Below are 27,787 nucleotides of genomic sequence, written 5' to 3' on the forward strand. Positions count from 1 at the left end.
AAAGTGCGGCACTTTCGTATGGAGACTCTCCGCTCTGTTATAGCGGCAGTGAAGGCAGGAGAGTTCTTGGCTTCCTTGGACATCAAGGAAGCGTACCTGCATATTCCCATCTGGCCTCCTCATCAACGCTTCCTGCGTTTTGCAGTCCTGGGACGACACTTCCAGTTCAGAGCCCTCCCATTCGGGTTGGCTACTGCTCCGCGGACCTTTTCCAAAGTAATGGTGGTCATCGCGGCCTTCCTACGAAAGGAAGGGATACAAGTCCATCCTTATCTGGACGACTGGTTGATCCGAGCCCCCTCTTATGCAGAGTGCGGCAAAGCTGTGGACCGGGTAGTTGCTCTTTTGAGCTCCCTGGGATGGATCATCAACTGGGAGAAGAGCCAGCTGCGCCCGACTCAGTCCCTGGAGTACCTGGGAGTTCGATTCGACACCCAAGTGGGCAGAGTGTTCCTGCCAGACAATCGGATTGTCAAACTTCAGGCTCAGGTGGACCAGTTCCTGGGAGCCTCTCCTCTTCGGGCTTGGGACTATGTGCAGCTGTTGGGCTCTATGACGGCCACGATGGAAGTAGTGCCCTGGGCCAGGGCTCATATGAGACCACTTCAACACTCCTTGCTGCAGCGCTGGACTCCGATGTCGGAGGATTATGCTGTGCGACTTCCCTTGGACCCAGCAGTGCGCAAGGCGCTGAGCTGGTGGATGCAGACAGACAAATTGTCTGCGGGAATGCCTCTGGTGACCCCAGAGTGGATTGTCGTCACGACGGACGCCTCTTTGTCGGGCTGGGGAGCCCACTGCTTGGGAAGGACAGCGCAGGGGCTCTGGTCTCCTGCAGAGGCAAAGTGGTCTATCAACCTCCTGGAACTCAGAGCCATTCGGTTGGCGCTTTTGGAGTTCATCCCGGTACTGGTGTGGAAGCCTGTACGGGTCCTGTCGGACAATGCCACGGCTGTGGCCTATGTCAACCGCCAGGGAGGTACCAAGAGCGCCCCTCTAGCCAAGGAGGCTATGTATCTTTGCCAGTGGGCGGAAGCGAACCTGGAGCAGCTTTCAGCGGCCCACATTGCCGGAGTCATGAATGTCAAGGCGGACTTTCTCAGTCGCCATACCTTGGAGCCCGGAGAGTGGCAGCTATCTGCTCAGGCGTTCTTGGACATCACGAAGCGCTGGGGCCAGCCGAGCCTAGATCTGATGGCGTCATCGGCCAATTGCCAAGTGCCGCGCTTCTTCAGCAGAGGACGGGACCCTCGATCCCTGGGAGTAGATGCTCTTCTCCAACAGTGGCCGACACAAGAGCTCCTCTATGTGTTCCCGCCCTGGCCCATGTTGGGCAGGGTGCTAGACCGGGTGGCAAAGCATCCCGGCAGGGTAATCCTGGTGGGTCCGGATTGGCCCAGGCGTCCCTGGTATGCGGACTTGATCAGGCTCTCAGTGGACGATCCTCTGCGACTGCCAGTGGAACAGGGCCTGTTACATCAGGGTCCCGTGGTGATGGAGGATCCCTCCCCCTTTGGTCTTACGGCCTGGCTATTGAGCGGCAGCGTCTGAGGAAGAAGGGCTTCTCAGACAAGGTCATCGCCACTATGCTGAGAGCGAGGAAGCGCTCTACTTCTACTGCTTACGCCAGGGTTTGGCGTATCTTTGCAGCGTGGTGTGAAGCAGGCTCTCTTTCTCCCTTCACTGCTCCAATTTCTTCAGTGTTGGCGTTCCTGCAAGAAGGTCTGGAGAAAGGCCTGTCGCTCAGTTCCCTTAAAGTCCAGGTAGCGGCTCTGGCTTGCTTCAGGGGCCGCCTGAAGGGTGCTTCCCTGGCTTCACAGCCAGATGTGGTGCGCTTTCTCAAGGGAGTTAATCACCTGCGCCCTCCTCTGCGCTCAGTGGTGCCTGCGTGGAATCTCAACCTGGTGCTAAGAGCATTGCAGAAGCCGCCTTTTGAACCCTTGTCGAGGGCATCTCTGAAAGACCTGACGTTGAAAGCAGTCTTTTTGGTGGCTATCACTTCAGCCAGAAGAGTTTCCGAGCTCCAGGCGCTCTCATGTCGAGAGCCTTTTCTGCAGTTCACTGAGGCAGGAGTGACTATTCGCACAGTGCCTTCCTTCCTGCCCAAGATTGTTTCTCGCTTCCATGTGAATCAGCAGCTCTGTCTCCCTTCCTTTCGTAGGGAGGACTACCCAGAGGAGTACTCTGCTCTTAAATATCTGGATGTGAGACGAGTCATCATCAGATACTTGGAAGTGACCAATGATTTCCGGAAATTGGATCATCTGTTTGTCCTGTTTGCAGGTCCTCGTAAGGGTCTGCAGGCTGCTAAGCCTACAGTGGCAAGATGGGTCAAGGAAGCCATTGCAGCGGCTTATGTGGCTGCGGGGAAGGTGCCGCCTATCCAGCTGAAGGCTCACTCCACGAGAGCTCAGGCGGCCTCGATGGCAGAGGCCGGATCCGTCTCCTTGGAAGAGATATGCAAGGTGGCAACTTGGGCTTCGGCTCATACATTCTCCAAGCATTACCGGTTGACTGTGGCTGCACGGGCGGAGGCCCGGTTTGGAGCTTCAGTGTTGAGGTCAGGGATTTCTATGTCCCGCCCTGGGTGAGTACTGCTTCGGTACATCCCACCAGTCTATGGATTGATCAGCTTGATGATATGGAAGGTAAAATTATGTATAATCATACCTGATAATTTTCTTTCCATTAATCATAGCTGATCAATCCATAGCCCCTCCCAGATATCTGTACTGTTTTTATTCTGGTTGCATTTCAGGTTCAAGTTTAGTCTTCAGTTACTTCAGAAAGACTTCGTGTTCAAGTTCTTCCTTCACTTGGATTCTTCAAGAGTTGAGACGAGTTTGTGTTACAGTGAGCTGCTGCATTCCTCTCCCCTCCGTTTTACGGGGCTGGATTGAGATTTAAATTCTGCCGGCACTCCCTCCCGCTTCGTGCGGCTGTAGGGCAGCTTTGTACCCCTCCCGCTTCGGCGGTGTTAGGGTCAGTCAGCTCCTCCCGCGGTTGCGGTTGCAGGATAAGCCAGATCCCCCCGCATCGGCGGGTGTGGTGTCCCTCCCCCGCTCCGTGGGGATGAGCTGGACGGATTCCCCTCCCCCACTTGTGTGGGGATGAGCTGGGTTAATTCCCCTCCCCCGTTTCGGCGGTGGTGAGCTGGGCAGAGTGTCCCTTTGTGGGTGTAATTCTCTAAGTGCTGAGTCCTGCGGATGGAGCTTTGATATCGACATACTGAGGAGTTTCCGGCAGCACATGACCACATATAGGGAGGCAAAAGTTTGCTCTCTATCTCCACCTGCTGGTAGATGGACACAACCCACCAGTCTATGGATTGATCAGCTATGATTAATGGAAAGAAAATTATCAGGTATGATTATACATAATTTTACCTTAGTATTGGAGTGCATGATACAGGTCAAAAACAGAATGAAAAAGGGAGCAGTCATTGGACGGGGGTGATATTAAAAAAAAAAATACATCTAGAAATGGTAAAACGAAGTGGAAATTTCAACAGTGAAAATGAATTCCATAGTTTCTATCCTTTCTATCGGTGAAAGCACTTACAGGTATTTCTGTAACAGGGCATCAAGACTGTCAAGGCACATGCATATGCATATTGTACCTGTTTTCTAAAGGTGGCATGTGCACCTATGTACCTTTTTATACAATTATTCCAGGGAAAGTGGGTGCACATAGTTTAAAATGTGCTCAGATGTAAGTGTAATTGTCTGTGTGTGAATATTTGAGCCAGTAAAAATTGGCAAATATGTGTGTGTTTTCTCAGTGTCTGTCCCATCGTGTCTTACCTGTTCTCCTTCGCTGGCAAAGCCTACAGATTTTCTTGCATAAAAATAGGTGCCATGCTTTGTGTGCCAAATTCTAGCATGCCTATCATGGGCAATTTTATAAGAGCCTACTTGAGCACACAAAACACTTCTACAAGCCCATTTTATAAAATTACCCCCATAACGATTGAGTACATATGAGTAATTTGTAGACATAACTAATTTGACTTTTTAAAACGTTTTGTCACTGAAAATAGTGAAATGTGGAACATGCTTTTTAAGTGTGCAGAAGAAAATAATAATCTTTAATGTAATCTACAGGTTTGTTACATATGGAAATTTTCCCTTGGAGCCGCATTTGAACATATTCATGAAAATGCACTTAATAGGTTCCAGAAAATTGATTCACATACTACTGTACCATCACAGAAGCACTGGAGTGAACCTGTAAGTATGTGCTGATCTGTGTAATGCTTTTAATTATCTTTTGTACTCTGATACATACAAAGTTGAGGTACCAATTAAGGTGTCTTTTAACTGAATGCAGCTGTAATGTAACTTCTTGGGTTTCTAATGCTCATTATCACATTATGTAACATAGAAACACCAGAAAATGACAGCAGGTAAAGACCATAATGGTCTATCCAGTCTGCCCATCCATACCAACTACTAATTTCTACTGTCCTGTACATTACATCCTCTGTGCCTGTCCCATGCTTTCTTGAATTTAGGTACATTCTTTGTCTTCACTACTTCCACAGTGAGGCTGTTCCATAGATCACCACCCTTTTCCATAATAAAGTATTTTCCTTGGATTATTCCTGACTTTATCCCCTTTTATCTTCATCCTATGCTTCCTTTTTTCAGATCTTCCTTTCATTTTAAGGAGGCCTGCCTCCTGTGCATTTATACCATAGAGATGTTTGAATGTCTCTATCATGTTTATTTATTTGTTGCATTTGTATACCACATTTTCCCACCTTTTTGCTGGCTCAATGTGGCTTACATTATGCTGTAATGGCGAATGCCATTTCCGGAAAGAGAAATACAAAGTAGTATTACATTTAAAGTTCATAAATGTTGAAATAAATTATAAAGTAAGTTAGATAAACAGTTCTTTTCAGGCGTGAAAGATAAGGGGGCAATGCATTAACTTTCATTAGTGACAAATTGAAGCAAACAGGTTTAGAAAGTTCGATTTTGTCTGGTTCTGGTAGAGTTTTGATGTCAGGTCATTTATGAAGGATCATTATGGTATGTCTTATTGAACAGGTTGGTCTTTTTAGTAATTTCCGGAAGGCTGCCAGGTCATGCGTTGTTTTTATGGCATTTGGTAGTGCATTCCATAGTTGCGTGCTGATGTAGGAGAAGCTAGATGCATATATTGATTTATATTTAAGTCCTTTGCAACTGGGGTAATGGAGGTTCAAGAATGTGCGTGATGAAGAAAGAGGATGGGACGACTTCCCTATGAAGAAAGACTAAGGAGGCTAGGGCTTTTCAGCTTGGAGAAGAGACGGCTGAGGGGAGACATGATAGAGGTATATAAAATAATGAGTGGAGTGGATCAGGTGGATGTGAAGCATCTGTTCACGCTTTCCAAAAATACTAGGACTAGGGGGCATGCGATGAAACTACAGTGTAGTAAATTTAAAACAAATTGGAGAAAATATTTCTTCACCCAACGCGTAATTAAGCTCTGGAATTCGTTGCCGGAGAACGTGGTGAAGGCAGTTAGCTTGGCAGAGTTTAAAAAGGGGTTAGATGGTTTCCTAAAGGACAAGTTCATAAACCGCTACTAAATGGACTTGGGAAAAATCCACAATTCCAGGAATAACATGTATAGAATGTTTGTACGTTTGGGATGCTTGCCAGGTGCCCTTGGCCTGGATTGGCCGCTGTCGTGGACAGGACGCTGGGGTCGATGGTCCATTGGTCTTTTCCCAGTGTGGCATTACTTACGTACTTATCTTTTTGTGTTCCTGGTTGGTAAGTCTATGAGGTCTGACATATATACCGGGGCCTCGCCATGAATGATTTTATGAACCAGAGTACAGATTTTGAACGTAATTTGTTCTTTTAGTGAGAGCCAGTGTAGTTTTTCTGTTAGGGGTTTGGCACTTTCGTATTTTGCTGTTCCAGATATGAGTCTGGCTGCAGTATTTTGGGTAGTTTGGAATTTCTTAATGATTTGTTCTTTGCATCCGGCGTAAATGGCATTACAGTAATCCAAGTGGCTTAACACCATTGTTTGTACCATGCTGTAGAATATTTCCCTTGGTGTACTCTTTTGAGTTTAAACATTGTGTGGAACATTTTCTTATATTTTTTGCGTGGCTTTCTAGTCTGAGATTTCGGTCAATTGTAACTCCCAGAAGTTTCAGGCTGTCCGAGACAGGAAGGGTGTAGTCTGGGGTGTTTATAGTGGTGTGTTTGATCTTGTTATATTGTGATGAGAGAATAAGACATTGTGTTTTTTCTGCGTTGAGCTTTAGTTGGACTGCATCCGCCCATGAGTTCATTATTTGGAAGCTGTGATTGATTTCACTTGTGATTTCAGTTAGATCATGTTTGAACGGAATGTAAATCGTGACATCGTCTGCATAGATGTAGGGATTGAGGCATTGGTTGGATAGTGATTTAGCCAGTGGAGGAGTCATTAAGTTGAAGAGGGTTGGTGATAGTGGCGATCCCTGGGGTACTCCACATTCAGATTTCCATTCGACATTCGAATTTCATGTCACTTGGTATGTTCTTGCGGTTAGGAAGCCATTAATCCATTTCAAAACGTTTCCTCAAATCCCGAAGTTTTCTAGGATGTTCAGTAGTATTTTATGGCTAACCATGTCGAACGTGCTGGACATGTCGAATTGTAAGAGGAGAACATTGTTGCCAGTTGCAATTGTTTGTTTAAATTTGGTTAGGAGCATGATTAGTACTGTTTCGGTGCTGTGGTTGGATCGAAATCCTGATTGAGATTCATGTAGTATTGAAAATTTAAGTAATCGGTAAGTTGTTTGGTAACTAAACTTTTTCCATTAGTTTTACTTCCAGAGGGATGGATGCTACCGTGCGGTAATTGGTTATATCATTTGATTTTTTTTTCTTAGATCTTGGTATTGGGGTAAGTAATATATTTCCTTTATCCATAGGGAAGAGTCCATGTTGTAGCATGAAATTTAAGTATGAGGCGAGGTCTGTTATGAAGCGTTGAGGGACGAATTTTATTAGGTTGTTGGGACATATGTCCAGTTTGCAATGGGACTTGGCGAATCTGTTGATTGCTTGGGTGATGGTTTCGTCAGTCAGTAGGTCGAGGTTTGTCCAGATTCGGTCTGCTGGATATTCATCGGTGGTTGGGTCCAAACAGTTAATGAATTTTTCATGGTTGGTGGTGTTAAGTGGTAAAGTGGGTCGTAGTTTTATAATTTTCTCATTGAAGTAAATAGCCAGGTCATCTGCTGATGGGGTGTCTGGTTGTGATAACTGGCGAGGTGTCAAGTAGTTTGTGCACGAGTTGGAGTAGTTTGTTTCCCTCTCTTGTCTTTCTTTCAAAGTATATGTATTCAGACCTTTGTCTGTTCCCAAACACTTCATGACGAAGACCGCTGACCATTTTAGTAGTCACCTTCTGGACCATCCTATTTTTTTAAATTTATTTTTGAAGGTGTGGTCTCTAGAATTGTACATGGATCTCTAAATGAGACACTAGTGCACATTAGTCACTCTAGCTGCCAGTGTCTTACATTGTTATGATAGTATTGGTTGTCTAAAGTTTTAATATAACATTCAAGAAGACAACATTTAGTTTGCTGTGATGGATCTTTTATCCATCATGACAGTCCATTGTTAAAGTTTAGTTAGTCATTGATGTTTTTGTTTCTTTTGGCAGAGAGAATACCATATAACTTCTGGTGTAGATTCGCTTGCTGCTGATCCTACCAAACAAACCACTGTTGGTGTCAGTTTTCTTCTGGAAGAGTAAGTATGCTATGAGGCTCATTTTCAAAGCACTTAGCCTCCCAAAGTTCCATAGAAACCTATGGAACTTAGCCTCCCAAAGTGCTTTGAAAATATGCCTCTATGTGTGTTTAAGGGAATTGTGACTGAATACATATACCCTATATTCTTAAGGTAACTACAGAATAGCCATAAAGTCTTAAATTATAGACACCATCTGACCATCACGTACAGGAAAAGTTGTCCGTTGCAAACCCAGTCATTTCACTTATCACTCCTATCTCCAGATCATTTGTTAATTTATTTTTATTGAACACAAAATTAATAGAGCCAGGGTGAGGCTTCAAAATATGAATCTAAAACTCGAAACCAAACATTGTCTAAATACAAGTCCAGTTTACAAAAAACAGTGGAAGAATACTTGATTTGAAATGCTTGTTTTATAAGCTCTCTCCCCCTAACCCTGAACAGCAGCCAACTATATATCTGGGCTGATAAAATCAATTCTTTTGCCTTCAATGAGTCACATTAAAAAGTCTGTTACAAGCTACTATCATTGTGCTCCAAAAAGGGTTCCCGAGTTTTGCAAAAGATAATTCCCTAGAGAATGAGTGTTGAATACATGAGGGTTGGGAGGATTTACAAACGGAAAAATACAGCGGGATGAATGATGGTTAATTCCCCTTTAGATAAGAAATAACCAGGGTGAAAATATTTTACTTTTTCCCTGTTGTGCTTGGTACGTCTTTCTTTTTGAGCTTGTACCTGCAGTTTTGTTTGTTGTTGTTCGCCTTGCTGTTTGCAGAAATAAAATAAAAAAAAAAGTAATTCTCTTTACATTAGTAAGATCTTGTATAGTGTATCTTTCCATAGTTAGGAGCATGATCATTTTGGAGCGCCACTGGTACATATTGGGAGGATCTGGTGTTATCCAGTTAGTCAAAATGCTTTTCTTGGCCATCAGAACCATTTGTTGAAGAAAACCCTTCATAGGCATTGGGAAGGAAACAGCAAACTTGTGTTATAAAATGTCGGAGAGGACCTTCATTGTGTGAACCAAATATGGGAGATAAACATAATCAGGCTGTGCCAAAATGACGGAATTAAGGGACAGTACTAAAACATGTGACTCAGAGTGGTGCTACCTTGCTGACATTTTGGGCAGCAGTCAGAAGTCTGCATAGTTGCTCTACTCGCTCCCCTAATTTATATTGCATCTCACAAAGTGTGTTATTGTCTGTGAAAGCTTGCACTCCAGATATACAAGATTTCAAATGTTGTTTCAAGACTTCACAATGTAGTTCCCCTTTCCCAGGAGATAAAGCTGCATATATGCAAACACTGTTCCATCCAACCCAAATTCTGTCTGTAAAGCAGAAAGGGTCTTAATTTTCCTTTGCTCATCTAAGATGTCAGAAAGGCAGTGAATGTCCTTGCCTTCCTACAGGCAAAATATTTTATTATCTGAGCCTGGTATGAACGCAGGGTTACAGTTGATCAATAAAAAGGGAGTAATTATCCCAGAACAGCCATGCCTACAAAACACACCCACCTCCACACCGGGCGCAGAGGATACACAAATGTATATCCTGGAAAGGACTGTGTAACTTTCCCTGCTGGTGCTTGGAGAAGATAACTAAGGTGCTCCCATGGGGTCAATAGCCTCTATAGAGGTGATAGAAAAATGTGAAGTTCCCCTATAATCAGTTATTGATACGACGCAAGCCACATGCAACAGTTGCGACTCTTAGGTTCAACAGTCCCAAGCCTCCCTGATCTCAGGGAGTCATTACTGTCGCAAGAGGAAGTCTCACTTTTTTTTTCCTCTGCCACAGGTACACACTTAAATGTTTCCAAAAAATGTTCATCTTTGCCTGCTAAATATAAGGTGAGCATTTGAAATGTATAAAGCCAGCAGGGAGTAGTAATCTCTTTGTAAAGACTAATTTTCCCCATTAGAGAAAGGGATAAGCCCGCCAGACCTGCAACATTTTTTTTGTATCTGCAAGCAACGTTTGAACATTCAGCATATACAGGGAGGAAAAATTTGAGGGCATTTTCACTCCCAAGTAGTTTTATATAATTGTCAGCCCATTTCAATGGAGAATTCCCCACCCAGTCTTCCTTATTACTCCCCTGTATTACCAGAGCCATGGATTTATTCTAATTCAATTGGAAACCAGATATCAAACCAAGTGTTAGCATTAAGGCTAGCATGGTGGACAGTTGTGGGAAGTTCTCAAAATCAAAGTAAACCATCAGCAAAAGCAAGTATTTTAATTGTGTTGATTCCCAGATGTACCCCTTCTACCTCTGGCTTTTTGTGCAAGGTAAGTAGGAGGGGTTCCAAAAATTAAAGGTAATTGGGAAAGAAGACATCCCTGCCATGTTCCCCATTCAATCTTAAATGGAGATGTATGGACACCATTGACTAAGAAAAGCCGAAGGGAAAGCGTACAAAGTCTGAATTATCCCCATATACCAGGCCTTAAGGCCTTTGTGAGACAGCATCTGAAACAGGACCAACTTGCTTTGTCAAATGCTTTTGGTGTCCAAGCTAACCACGAGTGGTGGTATTTTCTGTCTTAGACAATGTCTAACAAGACTTCCTAACATTTTAAACTGACTCTCATCCTTGTACAAAGCCTACATTCTGCTCTCCAGCATAGGCTGGCAAACAAGCAGAAAGGCAAGTCACCAGTATTCTAGATAGGATTTTAATGCCCACGTTTATCAAAGATATGGGTCTGTATGAGTCAGGCAAGTCTTTTGGCCTACCTGGCTTGGGGAGAAAAGCTCGGACCTGTAGCTAAAGTATAATATGCCTCGAGTGGGGCACACAGTTGGTGGTGTAAAACTTGTAGAATTCACAGGCAAACCCATCAGGTTCTGGAGCTGTGTAATTTTTCACCTCCTGTGTAGCCAATTGTATTTCACTTGCCTGTAGGTGGGCTATTTAATGATTCTAACATTGCTCAAGACAAAGTAGGCATTCCCGGCTCTCGTAAGTATGTCTCAATCTGATTTTAAGCAGCCCTAGATATTAGCAGTGTACTGTATATTGGTCTTGACATCACCTGCTGGGCAGGGGCGTAGCTACAGGCGGACCCAGGCCCATTCAATTTCATCTCAGGCTCGCCCACCCAGTTTTAAGCGTAGTTGAAAAGCGCACAGCAAAGCAGCAGCTACACTGAAGCCTTTCACTTTCTACCATCGTCACGGTGGTGGCCCGCTCAGCTGACCTCCCAGTCCCACCTACCTTTTGGGCTTTTGGCAGAGGCAGACTCGGCACAGCAGTCGGCACGGGAATAAACATGCAGTTAGCACGCAGCGGCCGCAGCGCTGGCTGAGAAGGAAGAGGACCATCACAGTCACCACTAGTAGCTCTTGACTTCTAGTGGTGACCGTGATGGTCCTCTTCCTTATCAGTCAGTGCTGCGTCCTCTGCGTGCTGACTGCATATTTATTCCATCTCATGCGGCCATGCTGCAGCTGTGCTCGCTCATCCTCGTTCTTGGCGCATCACGCTAAAAAATAACTGCAGGCGCCAGGACCACACGGCACTGACTGCTCCACTGCTCCTCCCATAGGCTTGGACCGCAGGGCCACATGGAAAGGCTGCTGCTGCTGTAGTGCCGCCTGGGTGTGTAGTGGGCACAGCTTCTTTACACTGTGCCTGCCTAAGTGCCTGGGGTCCTCACTGCTGCTCTGCTGGCCGGCCCGGGCTTAACTTCAGTGCCGGTTGGGCTCTAAGTTCTTTGCACAGTCACTTCACTACTCAATTCTTCGATTAATCACAGCAGCAGTAGTAGCATTTCCCTGCGTCCCCAGTGCCCCACAGTACAGTTTGAGCCTGAGTCAGCTACAGGAGCCAGGGTGCTCTGTACCACGTGGCATGTGCAACTTACTGTAAGTAGCTGCCCAGCACTGCAGGTAATGAAATTTTAAATACTTTTTGTTTTTTTGACATGTAATTTTTTTTTTTTGTACTCATCCCATCCAGAAGCCCACTGCTAGCCAGCGTTTTGATTACTGTTGTAATGAAAATGATGGCTCTGGTCTGGTGGTGTGCGCAAGCATTGGTGGTGGAGGCACCCTGCTGACTTCCTTGCTCCTGAGGCAGTACGAAGAGGAAGGGGGGTGAGTCAGGTAGCGGATTTCTTCGGCTGGTGGGGCTTAAGGTACTCCACCAGCCATTGAACAAGTACTGCAGCTTTGGAGGGCGCCCAGGTCTCCAAGGCCCCCTCCCCTTCTCTGTGCTTATGCCACTGATTTAAAGGCCAAGCATCTTCCTTTCTCCGTCTTCCAGGTCCAACTCTTTAACCCTTCCTCCCCTCTACCCCCAGGTCCATTATCTTTACCTGTCTCCTAATCTCCCCCCCCCCCCCCCAAAACTAGTCCTCCAAGAACTTTCTTCCTTCCTGCCACTCTCTCCATCCCAGGACCTCTCATCTTTCTGTCTCCTTTTAGCCCCGGCTGCTGCCTACATGCCTGATGTTCTCTCCCAATTCCCTCCCCCGCCCTCATGGTCTGGTATCTCTCCCTCCCCTTCCACCTGGTTTACCTTTTTCAGTTTTCTTGCAGGGCCTAAGACTTACTGAAAAGGTAAACTGGGTGGAAGGAGAGATGCCAGACCACGCTCGGCGGGGGAGGGTGCGGGAAGGAGGCAGAAGGTTTTAATCGCTATGAATTAACGTATTAATCACAATTAACATGCAGCCCTACCCTCAACCATTTTATGAAATAATAAAATGTTTAACCTGCAAGTAGGAGAAAAGATGTCCTTGCCTGATTTGAAGTCCAAACCTTTGCAGTCAATCCTTTTAGCTTCTTTTTAACCATTTTCCTCATTTTATCATATTTGCCCTTTCAAAAATTAAATGCTGCTACAATAGATTTCCTTTGTAGCTTCACTCCATTTAGTAGCTCAAACTTGATCATGTTATGATCACTGTTTCACAGCGGATCCAACACTTACCTCTCGCATTATACCCTGATCTTCACTAAGGACTAGGTCTAAAATGGCTCCACCTCTTATCGGTTCCTGGACCAGTTGCTCCAAGAAGCAGTCATTTATTACTTCTAGGAATTTGTCTCCCTAATGCTCCCAGATGTAACATTTGAAATCACACTATAGCAGGAACAGGTAGAATACTAAACCAATATGTACAAAACAGTTCTATCTAGAAACATGTAACGAAGTGGATAGAAAATGGCATCTAAAAATGAAAAAATGTGGAATCTTCTGAAAGCCAACGGAAAAAAAGTTGCTGAGCGAATTTCCAGTCAAGTTGCAGTGCCAAAGTTATTCCCCTGAAGCAATGTTTTTCAGGAAAACAGGGAGCCCCTTCAGGATTATTCCTGGATGGTGGATATTTTCAAGTTAAGTGCCTATCCAGCTGATTTTCGAAAGAGGTCGCCGACCATCATCCGACACAAATCGGGATATGGCCGGCGATCTCCTGAAGTCGGCCAAATCGGTATAATTGAAAGCCGATTTTGGCCGGCTCCAACTGCTTTCCGTCGCGGGGCTGGCGAAAGTTCAAGGGGGCGTGTTGGAACAGTAGTGAAGGCAGGACGGGGACAGGGGCGGGCGTTGAGATGGCCAACTTCGCCCGATAATGGAAAAAAGAAAGCCGGCCTTGACCAGAATTTGGTCCACTTTATTTGGACCCTTTTTTTTCAGGTCCAAGTCCCAAAAAAGTGCCCCAACTGACCAGATGACCACCGGAGGGAATTGGGGATCTCCTCCCCTGACTCCCCCAGTGGTCACTAACCCCCTCCCACCCTCAAAAATACAACTTGGGAAAATCTTTTTTTGCCAGCCTCAAATGTCAAACTCAGGTCCATCGCAGCAGTATACAGGTCCTTGGAGCAGTTGTGGTGGGTACAGTGCACTTCAGGCAGGCGGACCCAGGCCCATCCCCCCCTACTTGTTACACTTGTGGTGGAAAATGGGAGCCCCTCAAAACCCACCCAAAACCCACTGTACCCACATGTAGGTGCCCCCCTTCACCCCCGTAGGGCTATGGTAGTGGTTTATAGTTGTGGGGGAGTGGGGTTTTTTTTGGGGGGGAGGGTGGGGGGCTCAGCACCCAAGGTAAGGGAGCTATGCCCTTGGAGCTATTTTTATTTTTATTTTCATTTTTTACTTTTTAGCAGTGCCCCCTAGGGTGCCCGGTTGGTGTCCTGGCATGTGAGGGGGACCAGTGCACTACGAATCGTGGTCACTCCCACAACCAAATGCCTTGGATTTGGCCGGATTTGAGATCGCCGATTTCGTTTTCCATTATGGGCAAAAACCGATGCCAGCCATCTGAAACCCGGCCATCTCTGACATTTGGCCGGCCCCAACCGTATTATCGAAACAAAAGATGGCCGGCCATCTTTCTCGAAAATATGGTTGGCTGCGCCCACTTGCAGAGCCGGCCCCGGAGATGGCCAGCGCGGTTCGATTATGCCCTTCTTTATTGAAAATTTAAGATTTTTTCTTGATGTATTTTGGTGACTTTCTGGAATATTTAAGTGTTTTGTATTGATTGCAGACATAGAATATGGCAAATTATAAGTACTTTGGACACTTTTGATGTTTCAATTTTGTAGTGTTTTTTTGACCAATGATTATTGTGAGCTGCCCTTTATGAAGGCTATTGTGTGGTTGGTCTCTGTTTTACTGAGGTCTTTCTCTTCACATTTTTTTCATTTTCATGTTTCAAAGCCATTTTCTATCCACTTTGTTACATGTTTCTAGGTAGCATTGTTTTGTTCATATTGAGTAATTGAAATCACCCATTATTATACTGTTGCCCAATTTGCCAGGTTTCCTAATTTCTGTAAACATTTCTTCATCTTGCTGTTCATTGTGTCCTGGCAGACGGTAGTACAGACCTACAAGAATACTTCTTCCTTTCACACGTGGAATTTCTATCCATAAGGATTCCAATCTGCTATGTTTCATGTAGAAGTTTAGTTTGTTTGACTCAATACCCCCATTAACATATAGCGGAACCCCCTCCCCAATGTGATCCTCTATCATTGCGATATAATTTGTATCCTGTTAACACAGTGCCCCATTAATTGTTCTCCTTCCAAGTCTCTGAAATGTCTATTGTATCTACCTCATCATTTAGTGTTATATACTCTGTCTCCTATCTTATTTTTTAAGCTTCTAGTATTTGTATACAAGCACTTAAACTGTGTTTTTCCTTGCATGTACAAGCTACAAGTTGATGGGAATAATATGCATCCTTAAAACATGACAGCAGATAAGAGCCAAATGGCCCATCCACGGCAACCACTTTCTCCTCCTTTCCCTAGGAGATCCCATGTGCCTGTCTCACATTTTCTTAAATTCAGACAGTCCTCGTCTCCACCACCTCCACTGGGAGGCATTTCCACGCATCCACCACCCTTTTCATGAAAAAAAATATTTCCTTAGATTACTCCTGAGCCTATATCCTTAACTTCATCCTATGCCCTCTCATTCCAAAGTTTTCTTTCCTTTGAAAGAAGCTCATCTCCTGTACTTTAATGCCACAGAGGTATTTAAACATCTTTATCATATCCCCTCTATCCTGCCTTTCATCCAAATTATACATATTGCGAGCCTTATGTCTGTCCCCATACCACTGACCAATTTTGTAGCTGCCTTCTGGAATGACTCCATCCTGTTTATATCTTTTCGTAGGTGCGGTCTCCAAAATTGCACAGTGTTCTAGATGGGGCCTCACTAGAGATTTATACAAGGGCACCATCACCTCTGTTTTCCTGCTCGCCAGTCCTCTCCCTGTGAACCCGAGTATCCTTCTGGCTTTGACTGTTGCCTTTTCTACCTGTTTGGCCACCTTGAGATCATTGGACACAATCACCCCCAAGTCTCTCTTCTTTTGTCCGCAGAGAGACAAACCTTCCCAGATGGCCGTTCCACAATATCACTCACAAAGATGTTAAAAAGACCTAGCCCAAGGTCTGATCCCTTTGGTACACCAATGATAACATCCTTTCATTGGAGCAAGCTCCATTTACCACTACCCTCTATCTGTTTCCACTTAACCAGTTTTAAACCTAGTCAGTCACTTTACATAAGTACATAAGTAATGTCATACTGGGAAAAGACCAAGGATCCATCGAGCCCAGCATCCTGTCCACGACAGCGGCCAATCCAGGCCAAGGGCACCTGGCAAGCTTCCCAAACGTATAAACATTCTATACGTTATTCCCGGAATTGTGGATTTTTCCCAAGTCCATTTAGTAGCGGTTTATGGACTTGTCCTTTAGGAAACTGTCTAACCCCTTTTTAAACTCTGCCAAGCTAACTGCCTTCACCACGTTCTCCGGCAACGAATTCCAGAGTTTAATTACGCGTTGGGTGAAGAAAAATTTTTTTTTTTTTTTTTGTACATTTGTACCCCACGCTTTCCCTCTCATGGCAGGCTCAATGCGGCGGGCAATGGATGGTTAAGTGACTTGCCCAGAGTCACAAGGAGCTGCTTGTGCCGGGAATCGAACTCAGTTCCTCAGTTCCCCAGGACCAAAGTCCACCACCCTAACCACTAGGCCACTACACTGTAGTTTAATCGCATGCCCCCTAGTCCTAGTATTTTTGGAAAGCGTGAACAGACGCTTCACATCCACCTGTTCCACTCCACTCATTATTTTATATACCTCTATCATGTTTCCCCTCAGCCGTCTCTTCTCCAAGCTGAAAAGCCCTAGCCTCCTTAGTCTTTCTTCATAGGGAAGTCGTCCCATCCCCGCTATCATTTCAGTCGCCCTTCGCTGCACCTTTTCCAATTCCATTATATCTTTCTTGAGATGCGGCGACCAGAATTGAACACAATGCTCAAGGTGCGGTCGCACCATGGAGCGATACAACGGCATTATAACGCCCATATCGAGGGCACTCAGTTTATTTATCAGTTGCCTATGCGAAACTGTGTCAAAGGCATTGCTAAAATCCAAGTACACCCCATCTAGTGTCCCTCCCATATCCAACTGTTTGTTCACCCAGTCATAGAAATCAATCAGATTTGTCTGACAATACTTGCTTCTAGTGAAATTATGCTGTCTCGGGTCCTGCAGTCAATTCGATTGTAGAAACCTCTCAATCCTCATCCTTAGAAATGTTTCCATTGGGTTACTCGCCACCAAGGTCAGACTAACAGATCTGTAATTCCTGACCTCACTACCACTCTTTAACAGAGGGACCACATCTGTCCTTTTCCAGTCCTCCGGGACCACTCCAGACTCTAAGGAAGCATTGAAGAGGTCAGAGAATGGAGCTGCCAAAACTTTACCAAGTTCTTGAGCAACCTCGGATGTATCCCATCAGACCCCATCACTTTGTCTATTTTTAGTTTAGCTAGGCTCCTCACGAACACAGTCTTCTGAGAATCTGTCCTTTTCTACCAAACATACATTTCCATTATCATTTGTTTTCTATGGTCCTATGCCCGGTTTTTCATCTGTGAGCAAAGAACAGAAATAATTGTTCAGCTTTATCCTTATCAGCTACTATGAAATGAGTTTATCTTGTTGGGCAGACTGGATGGGCCATACAGGTCTTTATCTTCCATCATTTACTATGTTGCACATTCCTTCCTCTCCTTCACCCTTGAGCCTGACTATGACATTTTGGCACTTCCGCCTGTCACATCTTAAAAAAAAAAAACCAACAACAACAAAAAAACCTTTTCCCCCAGTTTTACTGTACTGGCTATCTTTTTTTCTTCTATTTGTGTCTTTGCTTTCCTGGCAGCTTTTCCAGCTTCTTATATTTTCTAGGTATTTTTGCCTGTTTTCCTCTTTCTGTATCGTCTTGTAATATATGAAGGCTAACCTTTTTTTTTTTTCTCTTACCTTTTTCAGCTACTACATTTGAGAACCAAAGCAGCCGTCTTTTCCTCTTACTTTTACATGCTTTTCTATCATGAAGGTTTGTCGCCTTTAAAAGAGCTCCATTCAGTTTTGGCCTCTGCTGTTCTACTTCCTTCACCTGTTCCCATCCAACTAACTCTTCCTTGAGATATTCTCCCATCTTGGCAGTTAGTTCTTTTGAAGTCAAGAACCTTCAATCTTGAATAAATCCTCTCCTCATGTGTCTTAATGTAGAACCATACCATCAGTGATCGCTAGATGCCAAATGATAACCCACCGTAATATCAGAAACATTCTCCGCATTTGTAAGCACCAGGTCCAGAATAGTTTTGTTCTGCGTAGGTTCCATTACCAACTGCTAGAACAATTCTTCCTATAGAGAATCCAAGATATCCTTGCTTCTACACAACCTGGCAGCAGCACCGCCTCAATCAACGTCCGGCATATTAAAACTGTTAGTAGTACTTCACCTTTCCTAGCTATCTTGTGAATGTCAATTAAATCTCTGTCCATTTCTTCTGATTGTGAGGGAGGCCTGTATATCACACCCAAATACGTTTTCCATTGTCTTTCAAGATTAACCCACATTGCTTCTTCCTTACCCCATGTGTCATGCATTTCTGTCACTTTAATATTATTCCTAACTTTTAATGCCACTCCTCTATCCTTTTTTTCCTGCCCTCTCTTTCCTGACTAGCCAAGTATAACTATATCCACCACTAAATCCCAAGTCGGCTTCTACCATTAACACCTCTAGATAAAAACATAAGAATAGCCATACTGGGTCAGACCAGTGGTCCATCCAGCCCAGTATCCTGCTTTCAGCAGTGGCCAATCTAGGTCACAAGTACCTGGAAGTAACCCAGTTAATAGCACCATTCCATGCTACCAATCCTGGGGCAAGCAGTGGCTTCCCCAGTGTCCATCTGAATAGCAGACTATGCACTTTTTCTCCAGGAACTTGTCCAACCCTTTTTTTAAACCCAGATATGCCACATTCTCCAGCAGCGAGTTCCAGAGCTTAACTATACTTTGAGTGAAAAAAATATTACCTCCTATTTATTTTAAAAGTATTTCCATGCAATTTCATTTTGTCCCCTGGTCTTTGTACTTTTTGAATGACTGACTGAAAAATCAATTCACCTCCACCCGCTCCACACCACTTGGGAGTTTGTAGACCTCATTCATATTCCCCCATCAGCGGTCTCTTTTCCAAGCTGAAGAGCCCTAGCCTTTCCTCATGCGGGAGCAGTTCCATCCCCTTTATCATTTTGGTCACTCTTCTTTGAACCTTTTCTAATTTTGCTATATCTTTTTTTTGAGATACAGCGACCAGAATTGAACACTGTACTCAAGGTGAGGTTGTATCATGGAGTGATAGAGGCATTATAATATTTTTGGTCATTTTGCTTCTCTCTCCTAATAATTCCTAGCATCTTGTTTTCTTTTTTGGTCACCACCACACACTGGGCAGAAAATTTCAGTGTATTGTATGCAATGACGCATAGATTTTTTTTTTTTTTTATTGAGTGCTGACTCGTACAGTGGACCCTAACATCATATAACTAAGATTCAGATTATTCTTCCCAATGTGCATCGCTTTGCATTTGTGTACATTAAATTTCATTTGCCATTTGGATGCCCATTCTTCCAATTTCCTAAGGTCTTCCTGCAATTTTTCACTTCAGAACAGATTTCATTCCAGGTTGTGTGCAACCTTTTCATCTCCTCCTGTCCTATTAGAGCTGGTATGCCATTTACAAAGAAAGCTTCCAAATTATCTGACCTTTTAGATACCAGATATTCTTCTCAACTACAGTGTTATCTTATGAAATGAGTTACTGCAGTCTGCCTTAATATAATCTGCAAAGCAACTGCTTGCTGCTATCTTCATATTCCTCTGCACATTACTATTTAGGCAAAGCAACACCACAGGACAGTACGTTTGAATCAAGAAGTGCAGGTCAGTCTTTCTTTCCAGAATTACATAATCCCATCACTTCCCTGAAAATTTATCCCACTGTTTTGAGCTTTGGAACCAGTTGAGGAGGCCATTATTCATGGGAAGGATTGCGCATATTCAGAACTACACTGAAGTTCTGAGCTGTCGGAGAGCAGTTCTGTCCTATCGCCATTGGATAATGGCATCCACTTATGCCTGATCAGTTGTGCTGTCCACAGAAAACATCTGTTACAAGTAAGCAACATTGCTATTTATTCACATAAAGCAGTACTTTATGCACAGAAATGCTTTTGAAAATGATCCTCTACATATTTACATTTTTATGCAGCAAAGTCATATGTTCTCGTTTTTTATATAGAAGGTTAGTTATTTACAGCAGTTCATTTTTGATGTGAAAATATTAGTGGTTTATAGTTTTTAGTGTTGTACACTTAAGTGGCAGTTTGTGAGAGAGATTTGTTTTATTAGTTGAAGCATTCCCAACATTTTTAATAGAGGTTCTCTGAATATTTAGTTTATTAATAGTATAGTTATTTAAAAAATGCTATTACTTTTTTCTTCCTTAGTGTTACAGATATTTCTGAAGCCTTCACGCTTAACCTTCTTTGTTCACTGATGTCCTCCGGTCCAAACTCTCCCTTCTATAAAGCTTTAATTGAAGCCAACATCGGGACTGGTTTCTCTCCTAGTACTGGGTGAGTAGCATTCTTCTTAATAACAAATAATACCCTTTCTTGGAGCTGCTGCTTATCCCTCTAATAGGTTTTAGTAAGTGAAGCACATCTGGTTTTTCAAGCAGTCTTACAAGCTACTTGTTCAGGATAGGACAAAGACTGGGATATACTTAAGCATTTATACCATAACCCTAACTGAATATAAGGGGTGAGAGAGAGAGTGGCTGTCCCATGGCTGCCCAGATTCAGTGTCGCAAATCGCTCATTGTATCTTGCTGAAAGATATTTGCAGCTCCTCACATTTCACAGTTGACCATGGAGCAGTCCCCAATGCAGCAACCTGAACAACAAACCACTCCATGAGTCCAAAAGTAGGTACAGGGGAGGACTCAGTTAGAAAAGTCCTGACTTTCCCTTTCTGCTTCCATATATTGGTAAGTGCTTGGCTCTCTAGAGAGCATTGAGGTGCATATCCTCTCTTGAGAGTGGCCATCTTGTTCCATAGAAAAGCTTTCTATACACATAGGTAGATGCTTACAAAATTGTGCTACCGGTGAATAGCATATAGATTAGTAAAATACCGTAGACAAAGAATAGGTAGAATTGGGGCAGAATTGGCACTTATTATATAAAATGCACACATACATGGTGGTGATTCTTACAGAGCAGGCATAAATTTATGCAAGAGCACTTGTGTTCTACCATGGATGATGTAGGGGGCTACTTTATGCAGGCACATACGTCTGTGTTTTCTCTTATAAAACAAATACTTTCACTTTTCCTTAGGTTCCGAGTTATAAAATTATACCTCCTAATTCATTAATTTCAGCATTTAGGCTCTGTTTTTACCAGTACTGTTCATAATGGGTTAGGATAAATTAAAATTACCACAATCAAAATTGCATATATGTGTACTATTAATCCCTTTTACCCCACAATCCATCATTCTGTTCCCCAATCAAAAAACGCAACCCAACCTTCAGTCACCCTAACCTTCAAAAATCAGATTTAAAATAAACCAGAATACGTTTCACAAGTAACACTTCAAAAAGATTTTATCAACTGCAAAATCCTTGTTTACTATTTTTTTTTTTTTTTAAAGGTAGGGTTTAAGTGTTGCAATTCCAAATAATTTCTAACACATCTAGTCTAAGGCTGCCAACGTGATCCAAATTCACAAAACAGGGTTGATTCAGTCCAAGGTTTACCCCATTGCATGCAGGGGCTTGTAGTTCTGATTTCCCCATTGCATTCCATAAAGAAAAGCAGTGCAATGGAGTTAAATGACTGTTTGTTTTAAATTACAGACGAAACAAACGTTTATACACCGAGTGCTGGCACCATAATTATTTATTTTAGAAAAAAAGTGTTTGTGCTGGCATATATACGTTTATCTTTACCATTTTAGAAATATAAATGTGCATTTTCTCAGCACCCGGAGACCAGTATCCCTTGCCAGTTTGGTTTTTGGAAGGAGCAACCACTGGGAATTAAAGGGGCAACTTCCCCTAATCTCTATAGTGGAGTGCTGCTCAATAAGAGCAGTTTGCTAAAATCTAAACGTGCTTGGTAGGTGCAACTTCTGACATCAATCTTTTAGGGTGTAGATATCTAGTCCCCTTCTGAAATGGGGAATAAACATCTAATTTGCCATGCACTTCTGTTCAGACTACGCATCCTTGCCATTTGCATGCACTTGAGTGAGAGAGATGCTTATCCCTACTTTGTAAAATGGGAACTAAACATTTATAGTTGTATTGTGGAGGAGTAGCCTAGTGGTTAGTGCAGCTGACTTTGATCCTGGGGAACTGGGTTCGATTCCCACTGCAGCTCCTTGTGACTGTGGGCAAGTCACTTAACCTTCCATTGCCCCAGGTACAAAATAAGTACCTGAATATATGAAAACCGCTTTGAATGTAGTTGCAAAAATACCACAGAAAGGCGGTATATCAAGTCCCATTTCCCTTTTCCCCTTTATTTTGGTATTTTTATATATCATCTAGTTATACTCTTGTAATCCTCACTGGATCCTTGGTTAATTTCATGGAATATAAATTTGATTTGTAAACCTGCCAGGTATATGCATATTTCAAATGCAAATAACCCTCCTAAAATGATCTCCATCGTATATATCCAATTGGTTTGTAACTTGAAGGTAAATTTAGATCTCAATTTTGACCTTTTGGGATAGTAGTTAAATTGTCTGGAAATAAACTTCCATACAAGGAACTAATGACAAATGTCAGCCAAAGTAAAGATTAGGATCTAGGATACAATTATTTTAGCAGATTTCCTTTGTTCTCCCACTCATACTGGCACAAACTGTGCCCAAAGACAGTCTGCACTTAATATCAGTCTTGAACCCCCTATAGTTCTATTACCAAAACTAGACAAATCCCAGGAGCCAGGTTGCCATGATGCTTAGAAGTTACAGCAGGGCCAATTCAAAGGATTGTGGCGCCCTGAGCCCCTTTTATATCTGTAACCAACCATCCAGCTTCTTCTCCTTCCACCCAGATTGCCTGCCTGTCTGCCTCCCTTCCAAAAAGATAATATTAAGCTATTGCTTTACTTTCAAACAGTCCTGCCCATTTCTGCCTATTCTCTGCCCCCAGTAATGCCTACCTGAATATCCTGTAAAAGTGGATGCTATGAGGGCAGTTCTATAAAATGGGTGCTAACATTTTACATACGCATAAAGGCTTAGCATGTACATATGTATGCACATATATACATACCTGCCAAATTCCTTCTTAAGTGGTATTCTGTAAGAATGTGCATATCTTGCATAGTATGTACTAGAGAATGACACGGGGATGGGGACCTGCAGTAAACTGCTTAAAAAAAAAAAAAAAAAAAGTTACCACATTTTGTGGCGGGTGAGGGAGGAAAACTCTTTACCGCCCTGCGGGAGTGGTAGAAAGCCTTGTTCCTGTGGTGTAAAAGGAAAAAAAAATGGGTCTGATATCTCCTTCTTCTCTCCCTGCCGCCATTTTCCAGGCTGCGCTCACCACTTCTGAGTATGGGGGGCTGACACACCTGAATATTAGTTTTGTCTTCCAACTGGCATTGACGTTCTCCCATAGCATACCTTGAACTGACGTGCTGCCGTGGTGTTGCTTTGGCCACAGCGCCACAGGCAGATTGATTGTCACTCAAGCTTGGGCCAGCTTATGAAGCAGCGAGGGGAAATGGAGGATGAGGATCCATGGGCTGCTTAATGCTCTGGCGGCGTTCGTGCTGTGCTCAGTGTTGCGGGGGATGGATGGCAGTAATGCCCAAGCTCTCCCCTTTATCAGCGATGACTTCCCCTTCAGGCTCACCTGGCCTGTTGCCAAAGTTACTCTGGTCATTGACCACAGGCAAAACCATGGTTGCTGCATCTCATCAGTGACAGGTGGACAGTGTTTAGTCTTATACCTGTGCTCCTTATCAGACAGGCTGGAAGATGCGAGGCTAAACCTTCAGGGTGCTTGTTCCTCTGGATAAACTAATTTAGCCTGAAGAGATACACCATTAGCCAATCATAAATTTAACATAGAAGCACATTTATTGTTCATATAGGAATAGACATCTAATTGCTGTTTTGCCAATTACAGTTATATAAATAGTACATGCAAATATAGTCTCTTTCTTCCTGTGAGAGGAACTTTAAGCTAACTTTGAAGCAAGCTGCTTCTTAGAGTCAGAAAAAATTCCCATTTCTATCTTAACAAAGCATTCCTTATATACCTTAATTCTAGCCATATGTACCATGTCTTACATCTATTGCTTCTACTGATACTCCCATTCTCCTTTTCATGTCCAACATCTGCTACATATATTTTTTTTTATGATACCTTGTCCTGTTTCACCATTTGTGACCACATAAATCACAACCTCTCGGGCTACACATGGACACGCTGGAGCTTTATTTTATTTTCTCAGCCCCTTACTGTTGCTGTGCTAGCATTCCTTATGTTAAACTCTGCTGACATGGTAGTTTGTGAAATTCTGCTGATATAGCCTGTTTTTCTCTATATCACACAGCTGGCCAAACTCTGCCTTCACATTCTCTATAGAAATTAGTAGTAGTGGATGGTATACGAACACAAAATGGCAGTGCCAGACATGGGAGGGGTATATAGACTCAGAGACCATGCTAGACATGGGGGAGAATAGGAACATAGAAGGAAGATACTGAACTTGGGGGAGGGGGCATAGAGATACGGAGGAGTGTAATGCTGGACACTGGGGAGGGAATAAGGATATAGAGTGGTGAATGTAGGGAGATGGACACAGGTGAGATTCATGACAGGGAAATATAGGGGACACAGAGAAGGAAGATGGATGATGAGCATGGAGAAAGAAGAAATGTCAAATGGGCAGGAGACCTTGGCAAGTGAGTTGAGAGGACAGTGGGAAACAGAAACCAGAGCCTGGGACCAACATGATTTGAAAAATAAAATGACCAGACAGCAAGAGGTAGAAACAAAATTTATTTTCTGTTTTGTGATGAGGAGGAGTGGCCTAGTGGTTAGGGTGGTGGACTTTGGTCCTGGGGAATTGAGGAACTGAGTTCGATTCCTGGCACAGGCAGCTCCTTGTGACTCTGGGCAAGTCACTTAACCCTCCATTGCCCGCCGCATTGAGCCTGCCATGAGTGGGAAAGCGCGGGGTACAAATGTAACAAAAATAAATATCCTGCCAGAGCCGATGTTAGACGTGGTTAGGGCCCAGGGCAGAAATTTGGGAGGGGACCCCAAAGCCCACTACCAGGCCATGTCTTCTCCAGCTCCCAGCAGGCTTAGGGCTTTCTCAGGCCTCGGGGAAGTTGTCCTAGTTGCACTCCCCTGACACCGTCGCTGGCATTTGTGTACTTTATATTTTGCATGGTAGAGGAGGAAATGCATTTTTCTATTTCTTTGGTGTGGCTTCTTGGAGTTTTAGTTTAATATATGTTTGTCACTTTTGGTCAGCTATTATGTATTTGACATTTGTGTTCTGTGTGTTTGACTGAGGTATTATGTTAGCTTGAATTTTCTATGTATCATTCTCTAGTAATTTGGCTTGTTCAGTTTTCCTGATACTGGAGGGGATCTTTGTGAGGGTAGACAGGGATTTTGTTCCTTGTTCTGCATTGTTTGTGATTTATAAGATGACAGTTGTACAAAATATTGTTTCTTTTTATACTTTAATAACATGATTTAAATATATAATTATAACTGTTTGAGGATTGTGCGGATGGGGTCAGATAGAGCTTGCAAAGTTTGTTCTTGTGTCATTCTCTAGTATGTACCTTGCAGGTGGGTGGAGCCTGAACAGGACTCGCACTTACCTTATAGAATACTACAAAGTATGCAAAGTTGCACCAGCTGTATGGCTAGTAATGGGTCATGCCTAAATACCATGCATCTGTGTTAACTGTTAAGCTAGTATTCTATAAAGGAAGGTAGGTACCTACCAAGTACACAGTTATAGACTTACCCGTCGCGTTTCTGAGCACCTACTTTTAAATATTTATGATCCAAAGGCAATTTTAGAAGAGCGTCTTTGAGCATGTTAAAATGTTCTATATGACCCAAGTGGCATGGGCAGGCCCACCCAGCAGCGGTGTGCATCTGACAGCTGGCATGGGGGAAGCAAGCTGGGCTCCCATGGTCCGGCATCTCTCTCTCCCTCTCCTTTAACTAGCTTCTCTCCTCAAAATGGCAGTGGCAGCAATTCACACGTGTTGCCTGCGGCTGACCTGGATGCCTTCTCCCTGCTGTGTCCTCCTCCTCCCCCCCCCCCCCCCCCGACACAACTTCCTATTTCTGTTGTGCGGAATGTGGTAGAAGAAAGGCTTCATGGTGAGCTGCATGCAGTGTATATGAATCGCTGCCGCTGCCCTTTTGAGGAGAGAAGCTTGTTAACCAGTAATACAACAAGATCAGCTCGAACATAAGTTAACCTCCATTACCCAAACAACAAAGGACTGAAATACAAAACAACATATGCATCCAGCTTCTCCTATTTAAGCGCACAACAATGGAACACACTACCAAAAACAGTAAAAACAACATACAACTACCTAAAGTTCCCGGAAAAAACTAAAAACAAATCTGTTCCAAAAGGCATACCCCACCAACCCAACATAAGAACTAGAAAGCCTGCTACACGACAACACCAAGACTTTAATGGACTCACCCCTATCTCCCTCTTCACACTTAATGTTTCCCAATGCATTTACCAAGTGTGAACCATACCGTACCACAATCATAATTTGTACTTGAGCACACTATATGTTTGTTCAGACCGGAACTGGCGACCACCGCTACGGCACTATGTAAGCCACATTGAGCCTGCAAATAGGTGGGAAAATGTGGGATACAAATGCAACAAATAAATGGGGGGGGGGGGGGGGGGTGGAGATCCATACCCGGGGATGCTAGGGAAGAGAGGGAGAATTGGACACAGGGAGGGGGAAAGAGATGCTGCACTGGGTGGAGGGGGGAGGGGAAGAGAGGGAAAGATGCTGCGTGGGGGGTGGAGAAAGATGTTGGATTCAAGGTGCGAGAGAGAGAGTGGATAATGGGAGAGATGCACAGAAGGGTGAAGGGAGAAAAATGGAAATGTTGGATCCAGAGGTAGAAAGGAGTGAAGAAGAGATGCTGGACAATGTAGGGATTGAAGAGAGGGAGAAATGCTGGACCATGGGAGAAGGGGGGGCATGAAGGAAGATAAAAGAGACAGGAAGATGCTGGGGGGTGGAGTGGAAGATATTGGGCTATGAGGATGGGGAGAGGAGAAAGAAGGAGCAGACGCTGAGCTAGAAGGGTGGAGGGCGGAAGATGCTGGGAATGGTGGGTCACGCCGGGAAAGGGGTGGAGAGGGAGGGGAGGGTGGAGGCTGACAGAAGATTTGGTGACCACCCAGTTTAAGCTCCGACCCACCCAAAATTGGGTGTTTGGCTGTGCCACTGCAAAGTGTTTTATAAAATTGACCCTGTAATCTGTAAAAGCTGGTTTTAATTGACCTTTAAGCTCAAAACAGAAGGGGGACTTTTCAAGGCCACCCCTAAGTTTCCCAAACTGGAATAATTCCTAATAAATTTGATGTTAAAGGGGGATACTGGGTATCTTAGTAAATACGTTTGTTATTGTGACTCTAGAATATTCCTAACTCAAGGGCATTTGGCTCTTGTGTTTGGGGAAAAGTTGTCCCCTCAGATTTGACATATCTTGTACAGATGCTGTTATTTTTTCTTGCTTGATTTAAATGGTTCATATACCTTGAGTTAATACACATGTTTTTTTTTTTAATTGCAGGTACAATAGCGACACAAAAGAGGCCTATTTTAGTGTAGGCCTGCAGGGCATTGCCAATAAAGATATTGAAACTGTGAAACAAATAATTGTAAAAACCATAGATGAAGTAATTGAGTAAGTACACTGTATATACTTGAAAAATGAAACTTTCTGCTCAGTGCTGAAAATGTTGATAGGAATGTATTCCATTGCATATTGAATATGAAACCTTATTGAAATCTTTAAACAGAGTGATTGCCCTAT

General features: G+C 43.6%; 1 protein-coding gene across 1 annotated transcript in view; it reads left to right on the forward strand.

The window, feature by feature from the left end:
• Window positions 1-4,103: 4,103 nt before the first annotated feature.
• Window positions 4,104-27,787, forward strand: part of LOC115458893 (presequence protease, mitochondrial-like) — a gene marked incomplete at its 5' end in the record, with an annotated part of 169,180 nt that continues 145,496 nt past the window's right edge. The window contains 5 exon segments of the mRNA XM_030188734.1: window positions 4,104-4,141; window positions 4,144-4,229; window positions 7,675-7,763; window positions 20,148-20,276; window positions 27,545-27,658. Of these exon segments, the coding sequence (XP_030044594.1) occupies window positions 4,104-4,141; window positions 4,144-4,229; window positions 7,675-7,763; window positions 20,148-20,276; window positions 27,545-27,658 (456 nt within the window).

The sequence above is a fragment of the Microcaecilia unicolor genome, unplaced genomic scaffold, assembly GCF_901765095.1.
Source record: "Microcaecilia unicolor unplaced genomic scaffold, aMicUni1.1, whole genome shotgun sequence".
In the NCBI taxonomy this organism is placed as follows: Eukaryota; Metazoa; Chordata; class Amphibia; order Gymnophiona; family Siphonopidae; genus Microcaecilia; species Microcaecilia unicolor.